The 20,590-nt window shown below is 34.4% G+C and overlaps 2 protein-coding genes across 2 annotated transcripts; one reads left to right on the top strand and one right to left on the bottom strand.

Annotated features, from left to right (window-relative positions):
- Positions 1-3,943: 3,943 nt before the first annotated feature.
- On the top strand, positions 3,944-11,390 carry LOC122581347 (peptidyl-prolyl cis-trans isomerase FKBP42). The gene is made up of 8 exons (XM_043753564.1): positions 3,944-4,051; positions 5,795-5,827; positions 5,913-6,095; positions 6,780-6,869; positions 7,697-7,881; positions 8,272-8,394; positions 8,503-8,655; positions 10,856-11,390. Exons 1-8 carry the CDS (start codon positions 4,018-4,020, stop codon positions 11,186-11,188), a joined length of 1,134 nt encoding a protein of 377 aa, XP_043609499.1. The 5' UTR covers positions 3,944-4,017; the 3' UTR covers positions 11,189-11,390.
- A 1,875-nt stretch (positions 11,391-13,265) lies between these two features.
- On the bottom strand, positions 13,266-20,590 carry LOC122582884 (DNA topoisomerase 2). Its single transcript, XM_043755316.1, has 18 exons — positions 19,962-20,590; positions 18,890-19,167; positions 18,741-18,807; positions 18,381-18,651; positions 18,112-18,308; positions 17,814-18,023; positions 17,498-17,725; positions 17,249-17,413; positions 16,517-16,858; positions 16,295-16,428; positions 15,855-16,206; positions 15,580-15,766; positions 15,441-15,490; positions 14,787-15,251; positions 14,518-14,704; positions 14,300-14,370; positions 14,057-14,219; positions 13,266-13,969 (listed from the first exon to the last, which is right to left on the bottom strand). Exons 1-18 carry the CDS (start codon positions 20,523-20,525, stop codon positions 13,422-13,424), a joined length of 4,479 nt encoding a protein of 1,492 aa, XP_043611251.1. The 5' UTR covers positions 20,526-20,590; the 3' UTR covers positions 13,266-13,421.

Below are 20,590 nucleotides of genomic sequence, written 5' to 3'. Positions count from 1 at the left end.
GGAATAAATCAGAAAATTCAGATTCACGCATTCATTAACATAAAAATAAATTTTTTTACAAAAGGTTAAAGTGAACCTGGTTACTGGAGCCTGGTGGTGTCGTTGTGCTGTTGGCCCGCTGCATTGGTGGACTGGTGGAGTGGTGGTTGACCGTCGTGGCGTTGTGCCGCCGTTGGTTCACCGTTCACAGAAATAATTTAATGACATATATTGGTGAATATTAAAGTCTCTCCTTTTAATTGCTAGTTCAGGCTTATAATCTACACCAAAACAGAGTTTTATAGCATAAGAAGTAAGAACATTAGTGGATGATTTTTGAAGAATAGGAAAATTAGTGAGTAGGAGAATAAGCTTATCCAAATTTATAGTTGAATTTGGAGGCCCTTCGATTTCTCCATAATCAAAAAGACAAGAACAGTAACATCATAATTGGGAGAGAGAAATTCTTTTCAATTTTCAAGGATTTAGGGTTGAAGAATGGAGGGATTTGAGGGCGTGACTTGTGAGGCCGTGACTCTGTTATGGTTTTTTTTAATTAACCGATATAATATATAATTAAGTATAAATTGGGGGCCTATTGTATATGGGGGCCTCAAGCACCCACTTGACCTAGTTATTAGTTTAGGTCGGCCCTGCTAACCATCAATACCTGTCACGGATAATGAGTTTTTGAAGTACATTTGACAAAATCATTACATTACTAGTACAAGATGACTCATTATAAATAACAAAAAACTTTTTGATTCTAACACGTGACATAACAATAACTTAACCAAAATGACATATCATAAGTAAAGATCAAGAGGGTCACTACGGGTTTTAACATCAATACCATTTTTTCGTAGCCAAATATGATTTCAAATCACACAATTAACTTCAATTACTCACTCTTTATTTCATATCTAGAAATCACCTATAAAAAGGAAAAAAACTAAAAGGGTAAACCAAAGCTTAGTAAATAATCTTACATACACATAAAAGACTACCACATATAGCTTATGGTACCATCGTACCATATCTACATGCTCACCTTTGTACTTTAATGCATTACATGAATATTTATAAGCAAATGATCAGCATCACAATCAAATACATAAACGATATAAAATGCCCCTACTTAGGCTCATAATCAAACAATGCACCTACTTAGGTATTAAAATGTTCGGGTTCAATTCGGGTTATTTAGGTAGTAAAATATAATAATAATAATTGATATACTTTTTGAGTGTTTTTTAAATTTTTTTTAAAAATGATTAAAAAGGCTAGTCGAGAAGGTTGAAAGGTTGTATTGAGTTGGATAAATGTTATTGGAAGATTTTAGGAGGATTGATAAAATCAACCAAACCACTCTTAGTCCTCTAATACCCCTATCTTTTATATGTCCACCTCATGTTCGAACACTAGTTACACTTTAAAGGGTTTATTCCCCACTTTAGTTCATATAAAGTAGCTAAACCACAAGTAGAAAACTCCCTTACCATCATCTACCCATTTGACTTTGTAAAATATTTTATATTTTAGATTAGATCAGAACCAATCATCAATAGTATGATTTGTATTTGAGAAAATTTGAGAACATATTATTTTTAAGTTTAAATTTTGGTGTGAGTAAAATGTTTATAAGAATGGAGATAATATTTTTTTGAAATTAGGTTTCCACCATAATTGAAGCTAGTTTAAGAAGAAATGTGTTACTGAGTTTAAATCTACCGTTGAAAATAAAAAGAATAGTTGGTCATCAATACTAGCTTACATGGTTTATATTTATTTACTTTTAAATTAAAGGATGTTCGCGATGACAATAAACATAAGGCTTAAATGTGACTATTGCCAAGCACAAAGAGCATTCGAATATAAAAATGTAAACAATAATCTTTACTCTTTTTAATTTAGTGCGTCGAAATGTAACCAATTATGCCCCAAAAGTTATAGTATGCATAAACTAAGTCCGACCTTTATTTTAAGCACGAACTTAGTAAAAAATGTTTATATCATTCAAAAAACATTGCCAACCAATAATCAAAAACTTACACGTGACAGCTGATATGGGTGCCACGTAGCTGATATGATTTGCCACGTATGCATTTTGTTTTATATAAACATTTTTTTACAAGTTCGTGTATAAAATAAAGGTCGAACTTAGTTTGTGCACACTAAACTCTTTTGGCATAGTTTATTACATATCGGCGCACTAAACCCTAATATAAACCATTCTTTTTGTTTCTCAAATAATGAGCCAATGAGCCCAAAATATTTCTATTCTTTCATTCACTAATTTAAATATTTCTGCCTAGTATATTTATATTATTAATGAAATTATTTACAATATATATCTCTCAACATTTAAAGTAACTATACAACTTTCTTTTACATCAGTTAGTTTTATATTAATAACCAAACAACTATCGCCGCTTTCAACACCCATCAACACCGCCACCATCATCACTCGTCATCACCGCCATCGGATTGCACAGTTCCTTCTAATGTAATTTAGGGGTTATTACCTACGGATGTAACTAACTATGACAAAATGTTTATGTTATGTAAAGATCTTGTAAAATGTCTATGTAATGTAATGAACTTTTAAGTCTTGGTTATTGGATGTATCCGGGTATATGTGACAACCATATAATCTGCCACGTGTAAATTTGTGATTGGTCTAGTACATCAAATAATCGGGATTTAGAAGTTCATTACATGACATAGACATTTTACAAGATGTTTACATAATATAGATTTTTTATCATAGTTAGTTACATTCATAGGTAATAATCCATATAATTTAATATAAACTAGTTGAGTTTAACTACTACATGTCAATTTTTGAAACTAATAATCCTAATTTTATTTTTGTTTATTATATCAGTGACGTTTTAAGATTCTCAATTAAACGTTTTTAAGATTCTCAATTAAACGTGTTGTAACTATATCTGCATATCATTGTTAGACTAGTAAAGTCGAAATTTTGACTTAATAACAATGTTTGTGAAGGACCAAACTTGACTAGACCATTTTATAAGATTTTTTTTCCTTTTTTTTTTTTTTTATAAAATATGCTTAGTTAAAAATTTCATTAATACATTTACCAAAATTCGTTTTAAAAGACAACGCATAAAAATTAGAAATTTTGACATGAGACCCTTTCATAAAACTAGTATCCATGCTTATTGCTAACCACCAATACCTGTCACGGATAATGAGTTTTCGAAATACATTTGATCAAAATCATTACATTACTAGTACAAGATGACTCATTATAAATAACAAAAAACTTTTTGACTCTAACACATGACATAACAATAACTTAACCAAAATGACATATCATAAGTAAAGATCAAAAGGGTCACTACGGGTTTTAACATCAATACCATTTTTTCGTAGCCAAATATGATTTCAAATCACACAATTAACTTCAATTACTCCCTCTTTATTTCATATCCAGAAATCACCTATAAAAAGGGAAAAAACTAAAAGGGTAAACCAAAGCTTAGTAAATAATCTTACATACACATAATAGACTACCACATATAGCCTATGTTATAATCGTACCATATCTACATGCTCACCTTTATATTTTAATGCATTACATGAATATTTATAAGCAAATGATTAGCATCACAATTAAATACATAAATGATATGAAATGCCCCTACTTAGGCCACGCCCCTACTTAGGCTCATAATTAAACAATGCACCTATTTAGGTATTAAAATGTTCGGGTTGAATTCGGATTATTTAGGTAGTAAAATATAATAAGAATAATTGATATACTTTATTATTATTATTATTATTATTACTATTTTACGTTAAGGCAGATGTGTTTTGTTGCCGTCTCGTGTGACGCATACTGTAAATGATAATAATAATAAATAATAAAATAATAAATAAAGTAAATAAAAATGACAAATGATGGTACAAATGATGGTATTGAATTAGTCAACGTATATACACAGTCACTCTAAAATCATCTTCTTCTTCTATCGATCACTTCAAAGTAGAGCAAGATTTTGTGAAGACATGGAGGAAGTGAAGCAGCCGCCCATTGAATCAGGTAGTATTATCAGATCAAAATTTCTTTTTATTAATCTATTGTGTTTTATTTGTATTATTATAATTATCTAAAATTATAGTTATAATATTGTTTTAAAATTTGATCATTTGTACAACGAAATTCTGTTAGGTTTGCTCCTGGGGGACCCTCTAAATAGTTCAGATTTTCAAGAATTTTGTATTGGGATAATTTGAAAGCTAAATCAAGAACATAATATATATATGTGTGTGTGTGTGTGTGTGGAACATTTGAAACTTAAAGTTAGTGGTAGTTAAAACTGTCCAAAAACATTTTCCCGAAAATTACTGCTAGTAAAAGGCTGGGTGGGGGGATGATCAGCTTGGAAGCTGCAAACTTTAGTCAAATTTCACCGTAGTTGGCATTTTCGGGCATTTTCATGTATTAAATTTATAGGCATTTTTTTGTATATGAATATAGTGTGTAAATAAATCTGGGTCATTTGAGAATGGAGGCCTAAAGCGGTAGCTTTACAACTGGCCATTGGCCTTAAGATCCGACGAAGTTGGGATTTTTTACTGACTTAAAGAGGCGTGCACTTGGCACCGTCTGAAACGTATCCATGTCATACCAAAATTTCTTAACACACTAAAATTAGTTGTTTTAGGTACATGAAAATATGGAATTAGTGGTGCATTGAAGATTATCCTTTGGAATTTATGCGAGAAAATATAGAGTTTTGTGAAACTTTGAAAATTTACTTGACGGTACCATCACATAGAATGGAGAAGTTAAATCTTTTGGTCGTGATCCTTTGAAGCAAATGTACATGTCATCTGGATATCTGTGTATCTGAAGGGTGTTAAAATAGTCTAAATCAGATCAGTGGTAGCCCTCTAGTTTTCGTTTGATATCTTTCTAGGTTTAGGTTTATGTATGCTTTTTAGTATTGACAAATAGTCTGTAGTTCTACCAATATTAATATTTTACTTTCATGCTTTCGAGAGGGTAATTCACGAATCCACTCCTTGAAAGTTGTAAACTTGGTTCGGGTTTGAATGCTTCTATATATACATATACCTCATATTATGGACCATTTTTGTATAATTTTTAGTTGAGATTTTCAGTAGGAATTTGGCTTCTGGCGTGAAAACAGTTATATACAGAGTATGAATGTAAGGGTGGGTGGATAGTTTTGTGGCTTCTATGTACCAGGATAAGTAGCACTTTTATGTAGGAATCTTGCCGGCTTCTATCTAATCAACGCGAGTGCTGTATAGACATGTCATTAGTTTCCTTTATTTTAAGCATCTCGTTCCATCACACAAATCCATAGAAAGTTTGAAGTTTTTAAGTCTAACAGAAACGTTAATTAATTTTAAAATGTGCTTTAGAGTATGGAAGTTACTTCTTTATGTAAAATGGTTCCCAAAAAGGTAATATGGGTATCTTAGAAGTATATGTGTCTGTTATTGAGTATGGAAGATATATGGAGATAGTAGTTTCTTTTCTCTTGGAAAAAAGGTAACTCGATACTTCTTTCACTCTTACTCTCAGTTAAAAAGATTTAAATAAGCCAATTCATTATCACTTACCATTTACCATCCCATTAAGTTTAAAGTCCCAGACATAGAGTAAATGTGTCTAATGGAATTTATAAATTATGTCATCACATGTGATGTCTCCTTCTCTTTGGATAGAACTTAAACCTTCTTAAATTTAATATGTTTTTTTAGTTGTGATCTTTTTGAAGTTTGATGTAAGCTTATATTGTATACTTTGCAGGTCAAGATGGTGAAAATGGAGGCATGTCTAATGGTAATGTTACCCAGTCACTTGATGTTGAAATTATCATGTATTGGATTTTCTTTTGTTAGAAACTGAAGCGTAACCTTTTATGCAGGTCGAGATGGTGAAGAGGAAATTGTGACAGAAGCATCTTCATTTGTGCACGGCGGACCTCCTCAAGATGATAAAGGGCCTCCAAAAGTCGATACTGAAGTGGAAGTCCTTCATGAAAAGGTTACCAAGCAGGTCATTAAGGAAGGTCATGGTGACAAGCCATCAAAATATTCAACTTGTTTTTGTAAGTCTATGTATTCTCATTCATGTGGTTTTTTACTGATACAATTTTTCGTTTCCAGCTCTGCACTTGCAAGAAATAGGTAGTATAATGGTAATCCATATGATTGAGTACAAAAGTTGATAGATTGTTTGTAAAATTGCAGTGAATCAATTATCTATGGTTTGGGTAATGGGACAAAACAGGATAGATTATCTCAAAACACTCTTGTATAAAAATTCTATAAATATTTAGGGTGTCATAGATGAGTATGAAATTATTTAGTATTGGTATTGTGCTAAATCAGAATTTTGATTTTTGGAATAAATAGTGAAGAGGGTTATTGCATTTTTAAAATACACTCTGGGCAACGTCTGAACCATTCTACCAGTTTCCTTCTATAGTGAATTCTTTTTAACTTTACCCATTTGATCTTTTAGAAATAAACATAACCCAAAACAACCCATTCACAAACAAATGGGTCAAAGTTTTTACTTATAACTAAAGGAAGTTTAGATTGTTGTTCTTTATGGAAAATTAGTTCTCTAAATGAATATGTGAAACTGCAACTATTATGTCACATGGTATATTAACTCGTTGCAAACTCTTTAACCTTTTTTTTTTTCTGGACACTTTCAATTTTTAAGGTCCAAAGGCTTAGTCAATCACTTCATGATAAAATTTGCATAACTACGTTTATTGATGCAGTGCACTACAAAGCATGGACTGAAAGTACCCAACACAAGTTTGAAGACACTTGGCAGGAACTACAACTAATTGAAGTGGTCTTAGGGAAAGGTAAGATCGATTAAATAAGTCCGACCTCCTAACCTATGTGGCTATGTACTATAATCAAAGGTGACGAATGCACCCCATCTACTTCTGAATGGGTATGTTCGGCTATGTTCTACCACTAACAGGTCAAGCACATAAATTTAGCATTGATGGAAATAGATCTAACTGGCTGTAATCACATTAAATATTTATGCAAAACTCGAACTTTGGAGGAAAGTGTTTTGGACCAGCCTGACCTATGTTGACCTGTTACCCAACCTCCCAGACCACCCATTTACGTGAATATGATGTTGACCTGTTACCCAAGCTATGTTGACCACCTCTTGAATATTATGTTAACCTGATTAAGTCAACCTCCTTATATTTTTACCTGTATTAATAGCTGTATAACAAGTGGGTGACTTTTTAAACCAGCTTACTTGGTTTTCATTACAAAAGACTCATTTTTCTTAGAAAATAGAAAAAGAGCACCCTCTTTTGTGCAAAAAAACGATTTTGCCCAAGATATCATATGAAGTACATATATTGTTTTGATGTTTACATTTCCAGAATCTGTCCAGAATGCTAGTTTTTGCAACCTATCAAAGCAGTGTGGCTTTGTGGTGAAAATCTGTATGATGATAAAATACTAATAAACGGGTACACGGTGGAGGCTTTTCTATTTAGGTTACTAGGGGATGGTGAGACTTTGACTCTAATTTACAGACGGCAGACCACTGGCACTGACCCCCCCCCCCCCCCCCCAAAGTATTTATCTAGGGAGGTTCGAACTTGAAACCACTTAGTTGTGATATGATGAAAACACCTTGACTTCCATTCTTCTATACCAGAGAAAAAAGAGATGGCAGGATTGGCAATTGGGCTCTCCTCCATGAAATCAGGCGAGCGTGCTCTCTTACATGTTGGTTGGGAATTAGGCTATGGTGAAGAAGGAAGTTTCTCTTTTCCAAATGTGCCGCCTAAAGCAGATATCATTTATGAAGTTGAACTAGTTGGTTTTGATGAAACGAAAGAAGTAAGGATCCAGTTAATTATCTGACAGTTTAATTTTCTATACAATTACAGTATATCTTAAATGTGATTTTAATAATACCTTCTAAGTCATTTTATTCAAAAATTTGATGTGGATATGTTTTCCCCCTAACAGTTGAAGTGAATAAAATAAAAAAAAAACACATAAAAGTTTGATAACAGAACTTGTCAACTGGTCAAAAGTTACTTTAGATCAACCTCCTAAATCGTTTAATTTAAAAGGCCAGAATATTCTAAAGAAATAGTTTTATTCATTTTATCTGGCGCATTAGTTTATGAAAACCAGAAATAGACAAACATTGTTTGCAAACCAACTTGACCTGACCCATAAGTCAATTTGCCTTTCTCCTAATAAATACATATGTTTGTATAGGGGAAAGCTCGTAGTGACATGACAGTAGAAGAGAGAATCAGCGCAGCGGATAGGAGAAGGATGGATGGAAATAATTTGTTTAAAGAAGAAAAACTAGAAGAGGCAATGCAACAATATGAAATGGTTAAACTCGTGTCCTCTAAAAATTCTACTCCAGCTCTGTATTATTATTTAATTTTTCGTGAATACGTTTCTAATATAATTATATTGGTTGTTTCTTGAATATTTTAGGCCATTGCGTACATGGGTGATGATTTCATGTTTCAGTTGTTTGGCAAGTATCAAGACATGGCTTTGGCAGTCAAAAACCCATGTCACCTTAACATGGCAGCATGTTTGATAAAACTCAAGCGCTATGATGAAGCTATAGCTCAATGCACCATTGTACGTATCCCATTTGTTGATTATTTTATATGAAGTTGCTAATTTAACCTTCTTGCCTGAAAATGGGTAGCTTCTGCTTGATAATAGTGTATAGTACATTAATTCTGTGTTTAGTATAGTAAGAACAAAAGGGGCAAAAAGTGTTGGTGTGTCAACTCAACCCAACCCAACCCAACCCAACTCCTTTTGGCTCGTACTAAAGGGTGTCTGTTTGACTCCGTACCTATTTTGAGTTGTTACCTGACCCGTCTGATCTGTCACCTCTCATGTTATTGCATTATCTGTTTTCTTGTTATTAACATTAGAGTTTAGGCGTTTACGACTTCTAAATTCTAAAACAAAATCTTTGATACATGGAATCACTCTTTTTGTTGCTGGAAAGTATGGTAGATGTATTTGGCTTTACTAACTTGGGTATGACTACCATAGCAAACTTTTTGTGAACACGCCACAATAATTTTTTTTGAACATTCATAGAACTTTTCTTTTGGGGCACATATGTGGTCATGTAATCCTTTCTTGGTCCTGAAACCCCCCACCCGAACTTGGGTGTATATGTCTAATGCAATATTGATCCACTTAAATTTTACAGAAGTTATAGTTTGATTACTTACTAGGCTTAATATGTTCTCTAAGACTCAAGCTATAGAGGTTGCAAGATAGATTATTGGATAACTAGTCAAAACGGACAATGTTTTAGTAAATTACAGGTAGTATCAGGTTGGGGTTGTTCTACCAATCCACAATACCTTTTAACAAGTCTTATAAACCCTTGAATACACTTTGTAAGACCTCTGACATGTTTCACCTGTTGGCTGTGGCTCTTTCTTATTGCTCAAACCTAAAATTTCATTAAAGATGTTGTATGATCCTAGTCAACCTGTCTACTATAAATCTATGTTGCACGGGAACTGGTACGGGAAACGGGTACGATACGGGAACGAGAAACGGCAAAACTCAAAAAATCAAGAAACGGGTACGGCATGGGTACGGCAATGAAAAAATATAAAGTATAGTTATGAAATTGAAAATTAAATATACACCATACTTTCTATTGGGGTTTTATATATAAAAATAATAATTTATAAAATTATCTATAATAAAAAATTAAAAATATATTAAAAACTTGAAACTAACATAATTGTTTGAAAATATAAACATAATACTTCAAAATTAGAAAATTAAATACAAGATCAGTTGATATTAACAAACATATATAAGTTTAAATAACTATTTTAAGTTTATGCTTTAATTAATAAATACTCGTAAAACAAGTTAAATATAATTGGTATTAAATAATTAAGTAATTAGATAGATATAGATAATATCTATATATTAAATAATTAGATAGATATAATTAGTCATGAGTTCATGACAGCTCATATTTGTCATTCCAAAAATAAAAATAAAAAGCTGGCACATAGTACATATAGGGGTATAAAATACTTTTTTCCCCCTTTCTTTCTCAACAGATCTATCAACCACCACCAGCAGAGACCACCACCCCCGGTGCAACTTTCCCGCTGTCTCTTCTAGCAAAGCTTCGAACTACAGTTTACAGTCAACGATTCCGGCGAGAAGCTTACACAATACGCCTTGAAAACTTGCAAGAAACGCCCTTGGACTTCTGGAAACCTTTAAAAAACGTCCCCAAAAATAGAAACGGTTCAAGAAACGTTCGTTGACTTAAGGAAACGGTCAAGAAACGTCCAGGAAACGTTTCCAGCCGTCCCCGTACACGTTTCCGTCCCCAGGAAGTTTCTGGTACGTGGGACAGGACCTTCTTGCCGTTTCCGTGCATCAGAGCTATAAATGGGTCAAAGTGGCCACCTATACCTTATAAGAAAACATTTATGTTTTAAAGTTAAAGCCAAATGAGCTCATACATTTTTTTCAATTTAACCTTAGAGGTGGCAATATCATTGAATTTACTTATGAATGGATTGGTTTTTATATATATTTAAACTAAAGAGTTAACTTAAAGGAAACTGGTCAAACATGTTCAAAGTAATCCAAAGAGCATTCAATCTCATAAAAGCCCTCCAAAATCAAATAACTGAAAATTGTTAGGTCATCTTTGTAATCATACCCACGCTTAAAGCCCACATCTTTTGACCCGATATCCAACATGCCGAACCAACCCATTTTTTCAACAGCATACAAGTTACTGACCAACCTAATACTTAATTTTCTTTGCTAGGTGCTAGCAGAGGATCAAAACAACGTGAAAGCACTATTCAGAAGAGGGAAAGCTAAGTCTGAACTTGGGCAGACGGACGCTGCCCGGGAAGACTTCTTGAAAGCTCGTAAGTTTGCCCCAGAAGACAAAGCAATATCAAAAGAACTGCGTGTGCTTGCTGAACACGACAAGGTCGTTTATCAGAAACAGAAAGAGCTTTACAAAGGATTGTTTGGACCAAGACCCGAACCTAAAAGCACCAAGAGTGCTACTAGCTGGTTTGTTTTAGTTTGGCAATGGCTGTTCTCACTATTCCAGCGTATTTTCACACGTGAAAGGGTTAAAACTGAATGATCTTAAGGATTGATATTTAGGTTGATAGATGCAAACAATTTGAGAGGAATAACTCTGTGTATTAATCGAGTGCAAAAGTTTAGAACTTGTAGATCAATCCTGGTTCTTCAGGATATTGTTGTAACGTAATACATTCCTTGTCTTTATTTATATAAACTTCTGATTATAGACATTTTTATAATATTAGCTTTGTTTTACTGAATGTGGTTATAGTCTAGTCCTATATGAAGTATAAGGAGCAAGATTTGCGTTCGAACTGGGAAAACAAATCCACCTTAAAGTGTAAATTAGCAGTTGATATGGATGTAATTCTTGAGTTCAGAAGGGATTTTAAGTATAATTGTGATTGTCTGATGATACATGTAAAATTGCATATTTATTTCCAATACTATTTCAATTGATTCATTTCTGATACAGGGTAACTTATCAAATAAAGAACCAATAGGTGGAGAAGACAGCATATTTGTGGATCAGTGAGTAAAACTATGAAAGCGTGGTGATCCTGACTGTCCGACCTATGATGAATCGTCGTCTCAAAAGCCATCTCTGCAATGTTTCATGAGGCGATGAATTGAAACAAAAACGACCTCTGTCAAGTTCATAGGGATAGGAAAAAGCAATTGTGAGCAAAAATATTTAGGACTTTAACTTATAGATTGTATGTATCTTACATTTCCATGGAAAGATTCATAATGATATATACTGTAATTACCACAATTGGTATGTCTAAGTAATACGGAGTAATTCTGAACACATATTCCAAATCAACTATCTTATGCATTAATTGATGGCTGTTATTGCTAACAATATCTACCAATGTTTCTTAAAAACAGACATCCATGCACAATAAGCACATACAATTTTTTGAGATATATAAACATAAATAGCAAATGATAGACTCATGAGCACCAAATCTTTCCAGTCCCCTTTTCTTTTGGGGCTCATACTTTCTTTTAATCCTCTGCCAAGCTTCTCTACAACCAGAAACACATCCATCAAACTTTGTTTCTTTTCCTTGCCTTCCTTTTCTTCATCAAACGAAAACCGGGCTCGGCAAGCCACAAAGTTGGGTCTAATTTGGGGGTTAACAAAATCTTTAGTTATGATCTTTGATCTTAATGTGTATAATGAGGGACTTATTGAGAATGAAGCCATTTGGGTTGTGTCAAAGTTTTGAACTTTTCGGTCAAGTGATGGCTTTTTCTTTGGTTTTTGATATTTTCAAGTGTTTGAGTTGGCTTTTTTTGAAGAGAGAAAGATAGAACAATGACTCTCTCATGGGCCATGTATGAAAGCAAAAATATCTAAGAAATGGGAAGTTATTTGCACCATAGGTTTTGGAGTAAGAAACAAATAGATAAGAAGAGAAAAAAGCAACTCCAAACTAGGTTAGACCTATAGAATTGGCCTAATGCCTCATAAACTTTAAGATTTGAAATACAATACTCAATTTCAACATAAACGTGATATGGGGAAGATTTGAAATGAATCACGTGTTAAAAAAAATTAGAAGTTTGATTCATGAATTTCATGAACAGATTCATCAGAAGTTTGATCAAATTGAATTAAAGATATCTCTACAACATTTAATTAAATGAATTGTTAAAAAAATTCAAAAAACTTCTACATGATCATCTAATCTAAATGAATACGAGTATTAAAAAGACATATTTTATTTCTTATAAATACACCTAGCAATCAGTTTTGTAAAAAAAAAAAAAATCAAGAATGAAATGATAAAATTAAAATGCTATTTTAAAAGTAGACATTTCACACTTGGCAGTTGGCACAAACTAGAAAATAAATGTGAAGACTTTTGTTAAAGATTCAAACGAAAAGGTAAACACGAGTCTAAAACACTTAATAAAATAATATAATTTGTTATATATCCACTTTTTCTGGTTAATAAATACAAATATTAATATGTTTTTGCAAAATTAAGTGCCAAATACTTTCACAAAAGTTGAAACATTTTCTAATTTGTTAACTTTCAATGTCCATATCAATTTTGATATTAAAAAGATATTCAATAGCTTAGTATGAAGAAACTTTCAATGAGATATATAAGATGGATGGATCTAAAAAATTACCTGCTAGGCAATGTTATTTTCATTAAGAGCCAATGGCAACACAGCACAACATTAACAACACATTCCTAAAGTTCAGGAAAACAAGCTAACTTTTCCCACCATTTCTAATTCAAAGTTAGAACAACCAGACCACAAAATGACACTTACTCATCGTCATCAAAATCAGAATCCTCAGTTGCTTCGTCTACTAAGTCTTCATCGGAATCACTCACAACATATGTCATCTTCTTTTTGTTTGCTCTTTGTGGTCTTGCTTTTGCTACTGCAGCTTCAGCACTTGATCCTGCAGCATCCATCTCTTCTTCGTCTTCCTGACCATTCTTGTTATTCATTCTTCCTAACATTGACCCACTTTTTTTGTTGAATGGGGATGGCCTCATCTTCCTCACCTTCTTTTCAGGTGATGCTTCTGCAACCGGTTTCAAAACTTCAGTAATCAACCTCTGCCCGGCTCCTGCTGCTTTAGCAGCTGGTCCTCTTTTCTTGGTTGCCCCAGCTGGTTGCTTGGCTGCTGCTGGTTTTCGACCACCCTTCTTTTTCTCCTCCGGTGGTGGGGCTACAACTTCAAAGTCGGAATCATCACTCATTTCAAGTACAGCATCATCTTCATCATCAGATATCTCAGCGATGGTGGCCTTCTTTTTTGCAGCAGCAGCAGCTCTTTTTGCAGGTGCTTTCTTTTTTGGAGCTTCTGTCATTTTCGGATCAATAATGTTAATCCCAAGTCCCGACATACATTCCTGGTTATACATAAATCAGGAAAATATAAAGGGTTTACCTTCTGCTTGTTCAGGAGATGACTCAATATTATGCCTTGCTAATCGATCTTCCAGCTCAACAATTTCATCATCCTGCTCAGATCGCATATTCTGTTTGGCCATGCGATCTGCCAATGATGGAATCTCATCCTCATCATCTTCATCCACCAAAGTAGCTTTTGCCTATAGATTATATAAGTTATCAATTGTAAGTTGTTGGCAATTGCAACGATAGTGTATTAATGAAAATAATGTTTCCCTACCTGGCTTTTAGCAGGAGCTTTCTTTGGAACTGCTGCTCGGGCTCTTCCTTTCTTTGCAGCGGGAACATTATCTGAAGCCATTATAAAATATAATCATCAAAACCCAGAACGGATGTGTTGAAAGTAATCAATGTTTAGTGCATTAAAAGGGCATAAAATGCTTTGAAAGTGATGAAGCCAACTTTAGTGCATACATCACACATGTTCTCAAAAAATACCTGTTTCCATGACAGTAGAAGCCGATGTTCCCATTGATTCAGCAACTTCTGTGATGGTGGCTTTCTTGGCAGCAGGCTTTCGGGCGGGTTTCCTAGCATTCCTACCACCTCCAGGTCCCTTAGCACGTGCCTTTTCTTGTTGTTTCCTTCTCTCTGCTTCATCTTTAGCATCTCTTTTATCTTGTTCCTGATTAAACAAGCAGAGAAGAATATTAAAACTTGAAGAGGCGAGATTTGTAGAAGATTTTGTTCATGCAAATTCAACATACATCAAGTTGGTTGTTAAGGGCATCAAGATCTCGCAGCCATAAAGACTTCGAAGGAGTCTTCGTAAGTTCATCAAACTCTGCCTTCTTTGTATCTCTTTCTTCCCATAGCTGTTTCATTTTCTCATATGTCAATGTTCCAATTGCCATGGACAACAGATAATCATATTCTGTTCCAGGAATCGTTTTGCTGGCAGTCACTTGAGGCTTTTCTTCTTCTACAACCACCTCATCAGCATCCTCTTCATTTTCTTCATTTCCTTCAATATGATCAACCGCTCCAGCAACGGATGCTTCTAGAACAGCCTCTTTCGGTAATGGTGTATAACCTTTGTTCTTCAGTTCAGCACACAGATCCACTTTCTTTCTGTTGCTTACAACAAGTGTTCCATCTACAACCTCACGAATAAACCTCACTTTGTTTTCCAGTTGCAATGAAGCTTTTCCAAGCTCCCGAAGCAGAGCTGTCTGTAAGGCAAAACCATTATTCAATAGGAGTAGACTCAAGAAACAAAACACACTGTCAAAACTATCACATAATCATTATTTTTTTTTCCTTAATTAGTCCAACCCAATCTGTTTTGAATCATCCGAAGGGCCAAGTCACCCATTTAGACATTTCTTACAAAAACTGAAGTACATAGTTATCCAACTTACCTTCCTCTTCTCATAAAAATCAAGACGAAGGTGAAAGAAATCCTCAAGAACTGTAATCAAAAAGCAAAAAGAACAGTCAATAAACCGACAAAGATTACAATCAACGGTATTAAATCGTAAAAGTCATTGCCATGCTTACTTTGTTCAGGGGTGTCATACTTCTTAATTACACCATTTGCATCAAAAAGATGCATGTTACTGGTGCTTAAAGTAGTTGTCAGCTTAAATTTCTTCAGCAAACCCTCTTGTTTTGCTTTGTTCATTTGATCTGCTGTCATGATAACTTCAAAATGTACTGTGGTATCATCATTATGAGCCATGTACTCCTGCAAAATGTAAAGGTTCCAATATAAAGTCAAAAACATCACATATGTATGACATATATAGTTGAACTTATTTATAATGTATATCCACCTCGATGAAAGGTTCCTTGTCTTTCCCGGATAGTGAAGCTACTTCCAAAAACTCTTTGTATTCTTGAGTCCACCTTCTTATCGGCAGCTCAGTAATACTGAGTGCGTTTTCATCCTCCTTTTCCTCCATTATTCCTATAGTGGTGTACCCAGTTTCCTTCGATGCAGTCCTCTGAATGGTTCCCTTGAACCATTTGTACCATGGATCCATTGGCACCATTGCTTCACCATTCAAGAGGCGTCTTAGGTTGACAATAATGTCTCGTGGATTATAATTTGGAATAAACGAACTCCACCCTGTCCCAATTCCTTCACTTCCATTTACCAATACCATTGGTATGATAGGCATGAACCTGTCAGAACAGATAATTAGAAAAACTATTAAGAAAATAATCAGAATTAAGTATATCCTTTGACAAGCATGCAAACATGAACATTTACCAGGTAGGCTCAATGGATTGTCCATCTTCATTCAAGTAGTTAAGCAGCAGTTCATCCGCCTTGTGGAAGAGATGGCGTGTGATAGGAGAAAGCCTTGTATAGATATATCTGCCACTTGCATGATCTTTGCCACCCTAGAAACAAAAACAACCAAACTTTGAGAATGTACAAAAGCAAGTCATTTAGATGTATAAAACTAATCCAAAAGGATAATTAACTCACCATCTGGCGGGTACCAAACTGCCCACTTGGGTAAAGAAGGTTAATGTTATTACTGCCCACAAAGTTTTGGGCCATGCCAATGATTGTGCTGACAAGACTCTGCTCACCATGATGATAAGCAGAGTGCTCAGACACATAGCCACTGAATTGAGCAACTTTAACTTCCTGGAAAATGGGCTTCTTAAAAGCACAGAACAGAATCTTTCTTTGACCCGGTTTCAATCCATCCACCATAGATGGGATTGATCTTTGAAGATCAGCCATTGAAAACAGAATAAGTTCTTTGTTGATGAAGTCACGGTATGGGATATGTTTTTCCTTAGAATCAAAATAGGTACCAGCCTGCATTTAGAGCACAGCAAGTAACTAAATTTTCATCTTGGCAAAAATATACTAAATTCAGAGATGTTAACTTACACACATTATTGATTGAAGTCAGAACTTGAAAACAAGTTAAAACTGGACCGAAGTGTGTTTTGACATGTATCATACATTCAAACACAGGTTATTGAACAAATATTGTTTTTGGTAATCATTTTCTTTATGTTTCATAGATAACTGAATTTGACAAAATGGAGTTCAAGTGAAAGCAGAACATGATGTAACCCAAAGAAATGTTAATACGGACCAGTGTTGCACCATTGCCCAATGTACCCCCGATCCACCTATCTTGATACCAAATTACCAATACGAAAGTAACAAAAAAAAAAAAGAAACTGGAATTGTTCAAACCTGAAGGGCTCGGAGCCAGTTCTTTCTGGCCTCAATCTTCTTCTTACTAAAGGCAAGTTCTATTGCCTCACCATCCTCTTCATCAGCCCAAACAAAATCCTTCTTATGCATGTCAAGATCAGCAAAATACTCTGCCCCTTCTTTACCATTACTTGTTCCCAGCCCCTATTGTATAATAAACAAAGTTTAAGAGGTGCTTGTAGAAAAACTATTGGTATAACCGATTGTATATAATGTGCATAGACAAACCTTATAGTACTTTATTTTGTACTCCCTAGCTTTGTGACCAAGATTTTCTTTCCATGCCTCGTACTCCGGCATCGTGTAGAAAGATAACACATTCTTCGTCTTCTTATTGGTAGCTTTGACTATCGGAGTAATGAACTCCAGCACAAAGTTTGGGACTTTAAGTAAAGATGGCCAGAATGAGTGAAGAAAGTTAATCAATAGTCCTTTGATGTGTGAACCATCATGATCCTACAAAAAGCACATTATATTTCATCAGCAGAACTACATGGCAATACCAAATGAAATATACACATGCTGTCTGAAACTTGGCACAGACCTGATCAGCCATAATCATCAGGTGGCCATATCTCAATGACTTGACATTGTCATAACTTTTACCATGCTGCAGCCCAAGTATCTTCTTTATGTTTTGAATTTCAGCATTTTCTTGCAGCTGTTTTGGACTAGCTTCCCTCACATTCAGCAACTTACCTCTCAACGGAAAAACACCATAATAATCCTGGCCCACAACAGATAATCCAGACATCTGCAAACAAATTAACAAGATGTTATATGATAAATATGAGAGATTGTGCATATAACTGTATAGATATCAAACAACAAAGATAGCATACCGCAAGAGCTTTGGCAGAATCTCCTTCTGTCAATATCAACGTACAATTGTCAGAATTATTGGTTGCAGCAAAATTAGCCTCTTCAAGTTTGGGAATGTTGAGTTTTCCCCTCTTGTTACCATCAGTTTTCTTAAGGTCATTCTGCTGTTTAAACTGTACCCAGGACATAACTTTTTTCACAATATCTGACTTTGCCACTGCAAAACAAGGATATTTATTAATATCTCAATTTTGTCAAATCCACCAATGAAAATGAATGATCTGCATACCTTTCTTCAAGAACTCAGGTGTGAGCTCACAAGTAGATCCAAAACTGCTTTGCTTAATTGTCAAAGTCTCTTTTGTTTGTGAATCAAAAGCAGGGTTGTCAATAAGAGCATTGACAAATACCCATAAGTAGTTCTTCACATTGTGGGTCTTGAGATTAGCATACTTGTTTTGTTTCTTTACAACAGCCACCAGGTGATTGGCAACTTGATTGGTTATATAATCGACATGCGTCCCTCCCTTGATTGTTGCAATGTTATTCACGAAACTGACCTGTTAAACAGAAAGATCAAATATAACATATATCAGCTTACGTTAGCAATTAGGCTTATGCATTATAAACTCAATGCAAAATCATATACCTGTTCAAAATGCCCATCAGCCATACTAATGCAAATCTCCCATCGATCATTTACTTTCTCATAAAGCCTAATAAACGACAGACTGTTAGTATCAAAGTTAAGCATTCAACTCAAGTAAAAAAACTTCAGTTAAGAGTATTTCAATGAACCTTAGGGTCTCAGTAGACGATTGAAGATAAAGCTTAACGTAGTCTTCAAACGTTTTAGGAGGAACACGCTTTCCATCTAGTTCAACTTTCACAGTCTTTCCCAGGCACCCTGCTAAGTCAACCACACGCTTCTTCATCAAACCAACAACATCATCTTCGAGACACTCCATGCCAAATTTTGCTAAATCAGGCTTAAACGAAACCATTGTCCAGTTTTCACCACTCTTGCACTTTGTGATGGTTGGTTCAGACTTCTTCCCCATATTGCTAGTGAACACCTAGCCCGTAACAACCAAATGTCAGAAATCAATATCAACAAATAAAAAGCCAACTGTATAATAGCTCTATTACAGCTAAACCACAAATTACTCTATGTTGTACACCATTTCTCGAGATTAGTATATTTTACACAATACAAGATCAAGTATATAATCAGATATACATATCCCAATGATATTGTTTACAACAATCGAATTATTGCATTTGCAAATACACAAACAATCAACCAACAATGTTTTACAAAACCATCTCGAGTGTCACAGTTTCTGCAATGTTTTACTACAGTTTGAAAAACACAAAATCGGTTTAACAAATACGAGTACAATCATAAAAACCGCTACATCAACTAAACTTTATAATACACCCTAAATCTACATATATCACATAATTACCAAAAACAATAAGGCCAAATATACAATCAATACCAACATTTATCTAATTTGCAAAATGCCATCTTGAAAAACACAGTTTCTGCATTGTTTGCTACAGCTTTGAAAACGTAAAATCAGTTTTACAAACACCATCATAAAACACCCCTAAATCAACCAAAATCCATAATAACCCTAATTCTACATATATCACACAAAAACACCAAATCCACATATCATAAGCCCAAATATTCAATCAATAACAATAATCGAAAACCTAAATTACAAAAAACCCTAATTATGTCAATCTATATATAAGTTATATACAAAAATTCATCACAAAATATACAATCAAACAACAATAATTAATCGAAAATCAATATATACAATACATAACTATAATTAGATATAGAATGAAATTATACCTGCTTATATCTCCGATTCCGTTTTCCATCAGCGGTTTCAATCGTAAACTCGGTCGAAAAAATATTCGCAAGTTTAGCCCCATAGCCGTTCCTTCCCCCAGTCGTTTTCTTAATCGAATCATCGTAATTACTACTCGTTAACAAATGCCCGAAAATAAGCTCAGGAACATATACCCCTTCCTCTTGATGAATCTCAACAGGAATTCCATCACCGTTATTATAAACACTTATCAAATTCTCTTCAACGTTTATATTCACTCTAACCGTATCCATTTTCGGATCTCTTTGTTTGTTATCGGCGGCGTTTACGAGGATTTCGTCGAATATTTTGTATAAACCGGGGACGTAAGAGATGGGTTTTTTGATCATTTGATCGTTTTCCCAAACCCATAGAGTTTGTTCGTGCTTCTCGATTGATCCGATGTAGGTATCGGGACGGAGTAAGATGTGTTCGAGTTGAGTTTTTTTCTGGTAGGTTTCTTCGATTGTTCGGCCGGGTTTTTTATTGGGGATGTTTTCGGTAGTGGTTGATTGTAAGGGACGACGGATGTTTTCGGTTGCCATTGAGAGAGAGACACAGAGATGGTGTCTGATGATTTTTGGATTAGGGTTTGGAAATGAAATGAAAG

This window comes from Erigeron canadensis, chromosome 9 (genome assembly GCF_010389155.1).
Source record: "Erigeron canadensis isolate Cc75 chromosome 9, C_canadensis_v1, whole genome shotgun sequence".
NCBI classification, from domain to species: Eukaryota; Viridiplantae; Streptophyta; class Magnoliopsida; order Asterales; family Asteraceae; genus Erigeron; species Erigeron canadensis.
The sequence above is the reverse complement of the archived record's forward strand: the minus strand, read 5'-3'. Positions and strand labels throughout refer to the sequence as shown.